General features: G+C 28.5%; 1 protein-coding gene across 2 annotated transcripts in view; it reads right to left on the bottom strand.

Moving 5' to 3' along the window:
• Positions 1 to 505: 505 nt before the first annotated feature.
• The window catches only part of LOC106469148, a 93,323-nt gene continuing 86,852 nt past the window's right edge, over positions 506 to 6,976 (bottom strand). For both annotated transcript variants that reach the window (XM_022397577.1, XM_013929613.2), the window contains exons 17-18: positions 4,818 to 4,915; positions 506 to 3,586 (exon numbers count right to left, since the gene is read on the bottom strand). In XM_022397577.1, the coding sequence (XP_022253285.1) occupies positions 3,547 to 3,586; positions 4,818 to 4,915 (138 nt within the window). In that variant the 3' untranslated portion in view covers positions 506 to 3,546. The remainder of the gene's footprint in view (positions 3,587 to 4,817; positions 4,916 to 6,976) is intronic.

Raw genomic sequence — 6,976 nt, 5'->3', positions numbered from 1 at the left:
CAGTTTATATTGTCGAATGCCTTTTAAAAATCTATGTAGACATGTTTCTGAAATTCGACAGATTTCTCAATAATTCTAAGAAGTGTGAAAAAAGCATCTTGATATGATCTACCAGTCCTGAATATCAGTTTTCAATCTGTAATAGATTTATTTGTTCTAGTATGACAGAACTAAGAATTTACTTGGTAATGATAACAGTCTAATCTCTCTCCAATTTAAACAATTACTTAGATCGTCCTTCTTGGACAGAAGCACAACAAGACCCATATCTCATAATATCTTGTATCAAATAGGTTCTCTTGTTACCCTTTGTGAGATTTCACAATATTCTGTATTAAATAGGGCCCCTTCTTACCCTATGTGAAATAGGTGTCATTGTAAATAATGTCCCTGTTACTATATGAATTTTTTTTTATGAGACCCTGTGTAATCAAGACCATTGAATCAAGTTTCCCTATCTTTATAAATCTTAAAATACATTTACTTGTTCTTAATAAAACAAATGTTTGTATACACATTTTATTCCAACCAAAGCATTACACTATTCTTACATATAAACAATTAAAATTGGCTTACCTTGAAACCCTACATGCCATATTTTGAATCTATGCGATACATAATACTACTCTGTTACAAATAATAAAAACTTTAAGAGTAATGACATTTTTACTTAGGCTTTCTAGAAACAATGAGGTTTCACTTTCTGAAATCTGAAGAATAAATCACTATTTAAACAATTATATTTCATATGACAATTCTTGTATTTATTAGACAGACATTAAATTAGTAAGTAACTGGCAATAGAAAACAAAATACACTAAAAAGCTTAAAAATCAACATACATTTATATTTTTCTAGTTGCATTTCTAACAGTGAAAAGGGAAAGAGAAAATAATTTAATCCTATATTTTGAGTTTCTTAAAGTAGTCATACATAACAACATCAAATGTACATATTACAAATTAATACTTCCTCTAAATTATTTAACACTTGAGCCAATAAATCTATTTCTCATTTAAAAATATATATAATAGCACTATAATATTGAAACTTTAAAGCCCTTTTTTTATCTTTATAATACAATGAAGCTAGCAAATTTTATAAAAATATCCATAAGCTCTAACTAAAACATGTTATGAAGACTTGAGTTTGTCTGTAACTTGGTAAACTAAGAACTGTAATTAGTTTAAAACATTTCATCCACATATTATCTAACTGTTTGGAATAAGCACTGATTTAACACTGTGTAACACCTATCACACCTGATGTGTTTATGATACAGTATATCTACATACTGAGCATGAACTGTAACCAAACAGAATAACCACTGATTTCACACTGCATCACACCTGGTGTGTTATGATACTGTACATCCACATACTGAGTATGAATTGTAACCAAACAGAATAACCACTGATTTCACACTGCATCACACCTGGTGTGTTATGATACTGTACATCCACATAATGAGTATGAATTGTAACCAAACAGAATAACCACTGATTTCACACTGCATCGTACCTGGATGTTACATGTGTTACTTTATGAGATGCACCACCATATTAACTGCATGTTGCACTAGTCTTATATTAAATAACCTCATTAATGTTTTTCCAAAGTAAAGTATAATCATCAGATATCACAGTTGTTCACCTAAAATTATATAGGTCAAACTACAAAATTAAATACAAAGCAGCCCCCTAACTGAGGTCAGGAATGGATTAAACCTCTAACTTATCAAACATCTTCAACTTTTAAATGGGTGAGATTCATCATATTTATATAAATATAAACCTGTTTTAAACACAAAAAATATCAAATTTATCTTTAATATTAATAAGATTCTATTAAGTCATCAAATTAATTATTTCTTATAATTCCCAACATATATATATTAAGACTTAGTTTAACTAATAAAAAAAAAGTCCTGAGGGTAATATACAAATATAATCAATAGTCTTACCTAATTTTAAAAAGATAATACAAAAATATTTCCAAGTTACATTTGATAATTAATCATTGCACTCATGAAAATTAAAAAGCCAACTAACTTGAAAAAAAAATGTAGCAAGTAATAAGTGGTCATAACCACTTTCTTACGTAGGCAGCATGAAGCATAAAAATATTATCCAAAACTGGATCAATACCGGCAACCTGAACTACATAGGGTTCTCTACAGCATAACTGAAAACTTCATTATCTAATTAACGAAAAAATACATAAAACTTGGTATATCGTGTTTATTCTCAAAAACGTTCTTCTGTTTCGTATGTCAGCATAAATACATTTAGTAAACCTTATAACTTTTCCTTTTAATTCTGTTTAGTAACCAAGAAATGTTAGAAATTCATTTCATTAGAAGAACTGACTTGTGTGATACCATGAATGGTTATATTTTAATCTTCAACTCTGCCATTAATGCATAATTTGAAAAATGAACATCTTTTATTTCTGGATGGATTAATTGATTGTTTTGGTATTTGTGTGAAGCTACACAAGGGCTCTCTGCACAAGCTGTCCCTACTTTTGAGCTGATACACTGGAGGTAAGGCAGCTAGTCAACAACACCCAACACTAACTCTTGAGCTATTCTAATAATAATAATATAAAAAAAAAAAGATTTGACTGTTACTCTTATGATGCACTCATGGCCACAAAGTGCAGAGCACCATTTATGTATTCTATTTTTGTGGCAAACAGTGGACCCTCAGACTTACAGTCTGACAAGCTAACCACTAAGCTGTACTTAGCCTTTCTGTATGGAAAATTACAAAACAGAATACAATAAATAAACATTTGAGAACATTTTCAATAAAGCTTAAAAATCAAATTAATCACTAAAGAAAGCAGTAAAAGAATAATTTTGCTTCATTCTAAAAAAATCAAACCAGAGTACATTCTGTAAAACTCCAATTTTTCAACTCAAAGTTTTTAAGTCCTTAAAATGAAAGAAAACCTACATGATAAATATAAATCACTTCTAAAAAACCTCTGAGATCCTGGCACTTTTGACAGGTGTCTATGTCTTCTTCAGCTGCTACAGAAGATAAAGTCCATCTGTTGAAAGCATGAGGATTTCACAGGTTTTTTTCCATTGTGATTTATCAAATTTTTCTGAAACTCTTAGTTATTCTTAAACAGTTGACTCCTCTGTAAAGGCTGAAATAAAACTTTGATCACTTTAACTCTGTGCCTTTTTCAATCAGTTGTAAAGCTCTAGCACAAGTAAGATAATTATTGACAAATATAAAAAAGTCAAATTATTCCTAATGGATCAATGGCACAGAGCATTATCTCTATCATCTATTTCAACACCTACAGAATCCTCTCATCAGCTGAGTGTGTGTTCAAATTTTGGAAGACATTCTACGATGAATTACACTTCAGTGCAGGGGATTTCCAACTTCAGAAATTCCATATAATTATTTTCTAAAACTTCTGGATGTCAATAAAAAAATATTGAAACAAAAACATCAGAAATAGTTGTTTTTGCTGCAGAAGAATGTATAAATTACAAGATGCACAAAGACATGCATCACAAATGTTTCACTCCAGTACAGTTGATTCCCTCATTGCTCTTACCCATCTGTTCAAAAACAAAAAATCAACAAGAATCAAACAAATGGATCAAATGCAAAAAACTAGTTCATATGCAAACAGCACCCTCTTCAGAAAAAATGTACCCATTAACCACTAACCAGATACAAGTGCCAAAAATTCAATTTCATTACTCGTATTTAACTACTTGAATAGCATCTCTGTTATTAAAGATCTTGCACTACGTGTATTTAACTACTTGAATAGCATCTCTGTTATTAAAGATCTTGCACTACGTGTATTTAACTACTTGAATAGCAACTCTGTTATTAAAGATCTTGCACTACGTGTATTTAACTACTTGAATAGCAACTCTGTTATTAAAGATCTTGCACTACGTGTATTTAACTACTTGAATAGCATCTCTGTTATTAAAGATCTTGCACTACGTGTATTTAACTACTTGAATAGCAACTCTGTTATTAAAGTCTTGCACTACGTGTATTTAACTACTTGAATAGCAACTCTGTTATTAAAGATCTTGCCAGTTTTCCTTTGGATATACTTGAGCTTGGATTTCAACAGATGTATTATTTATGTAGAAGGTCAAGATACTTCATTATCTCTGCCTATAGTGACCACACTTAATAGTCCAGTAGACAATTTGTCTACCAGAATGTTTGAGCCAAACTTTTCATACCACCTATGCTTATTGTATGTCATAAAAAAAAATTTAATATTTATGTACAACACTCGAGAAAAAAACATTTTCTTCATAAGCTACACAAAGAGGATATTTATCAAAAAAATAATATGAGATTTGAAAAGTTAATTTACTGGCTGAATGTTTTAGTTTTGAGCACACAGTACTCTGTAGTGCTTATTTGTTTCAATTACAAGTAGATATTTCTTTATACAAACAGTCATGTTGAAAATGACAAATGAACTTTATTATACACTTTCTGGTAATTCTTTCCCAGTTAATTCTTAGTGCTTAGTAATTCCTTCTTTAATCATCTTAATATTGTTTGTTGGAGTGCATATAAGTTTGCCTTGTTCATAAACTGAAGGTACATTGTAGAAAGGTTACTTTATGTAACATTTTTAAATTCTGCATTGAAGAGGAGAGGTTTACTGTCAACTGAAATCTAAATATTAAAGAAAATGTCCAAAAGATTTAAATCAAAATAGATATTTACAAAGTAATGGAATGAAAAATTACAAAATGTCAATTTATTTAATATTTAGAGAATCATTACAAAACTTTAAGAGAAAGTCACCTTTCTGCTGAGCTGGAGGTATCAGCATGAAACATAATTGGAGGTTGACCCGGGTGAGTCAGTTGGAACAATAAAATGCTGTCAACGCCATCTGTTGGCTACACAAATAAACATCTGAATGGGTCTTTTAATTCAACTGTTTTAAAACGCAGGGTTCTTACATGTAATCAAAGACTTTATAAGTAATATAAAACTACCAACTAAATCATTGCATCATAATGCACAAGTTTAAATACTTTTTTCTTGTTTGTTTAAACACTTCAGTAAATTTTATTGCCATATTCTAAGTCACTTCTTAAGAATAATCACAGAATGTATAATGTTTATCTTGTTTTAATGGAAACTTATTTTACAATGTATAATGTTTATCTTGTTTTAATGGAAACTTATTTTACAATGTATAATGTTTATCTTGTTTTAATGGTAAATTATTTTACAATGTATAATGTTTATCTTGTTTTAATGGAAACTTATTTTACAATGTATAATGTTTATCTTGTTTTAATAATAAATTATTTTACAATGTATAATGTTTATATTGTCTTAATAGAAACATTTTACAATGTTAGATGTTTATTTTGTTTTAAAAACAACTTATTTTACAATGTATAATGTTTATCTTGTTTTAATGGAAACTTATTTTACAATAATATAATGTTTATATTGTCTTAATAGAAACATATTTTACAATGTATAATCTTTATCTTGTTTTAATAGAAACATATTTTACTATGTATAATGCTTATCTTGTTTTAAAAACAACTTATTTTACAATGTATAATGTTTATCTTGTTTTAAAGACAACTTATTTTACAATGTACAATGTTTATCCTGTTTTAAGGGCAACTTATTTTGTAATGTATAATGTTTATCTTGTTTTAATGGAAACCTATTTTACAATATATAATGTTTATCTTGTTTTAATGGAAACTTATTTTACAATATATAATGTTTATCTTGTTTTAAAGACAACTTATTTTACAATGTATAATGTTTATCTTGTTTTAAGGGCAACTTATTTTATAATGTATATCTTGTTTTAATGGAAACTTATTTTACAATATATAATGTTTATCTTGTTTTAATAGAAACATATTTTACAATGTATAATGTTTATCTTGTTTTAATAGAAACATATTTTACAATGTATAATGTTTATCTTGTTTTAATAGAAACATATTTTACAATGTATAATGTTTATCTTGTTTTAAGGGCAACTTATTTTATAATGTATAATGTTTATCTTGTTTTAATGGAAACTTATTTTACAATATATAATGTTTATCTTGTTTTAATAGAAACATATTTTACAATGTATAATGTTTATCTTGTTTTAACCCGATGACTACCGGTACTAACTTTCTTAGCAGGCAATGCAAGTGTGCATTTGTGAATTGAAAAAATGATAGAGAACTTATCTTTTAATGGATTTCTGATTTTATTTTTATAAATAGTAGCATAACATTCAATTATTTATACAAATTTGTATTCTTTAATGAAGTTTAAAGAGGAATTCAATGAAAAAATTTTTAATATACGTTTTAGACTGTAAACAAGCGCCCTCTAAGAAGAAATGTTTTTTTCAAAAAATTTGTTAAGATATTTCCTTTCACCTCAGCACTGGTTCTGCCACCTATGATTGGTATCTAAACTTTTTTCTAGTGTGTTCTAGTGTCTGGGTGTGTTAAACCTCAGTTGTAAAACTTTTAGCCAATCCTTGTCGAAAGTGTCAATTTCCATACCAATTATTCCAATTGCTGTATCTCCCATTTGACAAATCATAGGATGATAAGGAAAGCACGTGATGAAACGTTGTTCTCTGGATTTTACAATATGAATGTGGGTGGTGCTTATTATAGTAACTGCCACTTTATGTAGAGGTTGTATTTAGTACTGGCCAATAGGGCTTTTCAATAAGCGTTAGAAAAGTTGCTTCTGGAAAAAAAACTGCATGGGATATACGCGACTTTTATTTTTCTTATATAGTAGGATTAATATAAACAGATATACCATGCAGCATGACTTAAGTTAATTTTTCAATATAATCTCAAAATAGATACATTTTTAGGAAAGAAGTTGGTCCACGATAGTTAGGGTTAAGATTTATCGAGTAGGGAGTGCAAAGTCTTTACATGAATTAGACTTAGGACTTTGAACTG

Source organism: Limulus polyphemus, unplaced genomic scaffold (assembly GCF_000517525.1).
Source record: "Limulus polyphemus unplaced genomic scaffold, Limulus_polyphemus-2.1.2 Scaffold3325, whole genome shotgun sequence".
NCBI lineage: Eukaryota > Metazoa > Arthropoda > Merostomata > Xiphosura > Limulidae > Limulus > Limulus polyphemus.
Note: the sequence above shows the minus strand (reverse complement) of the source record. Positions and strands in the feature narration are given on the sequence as shown.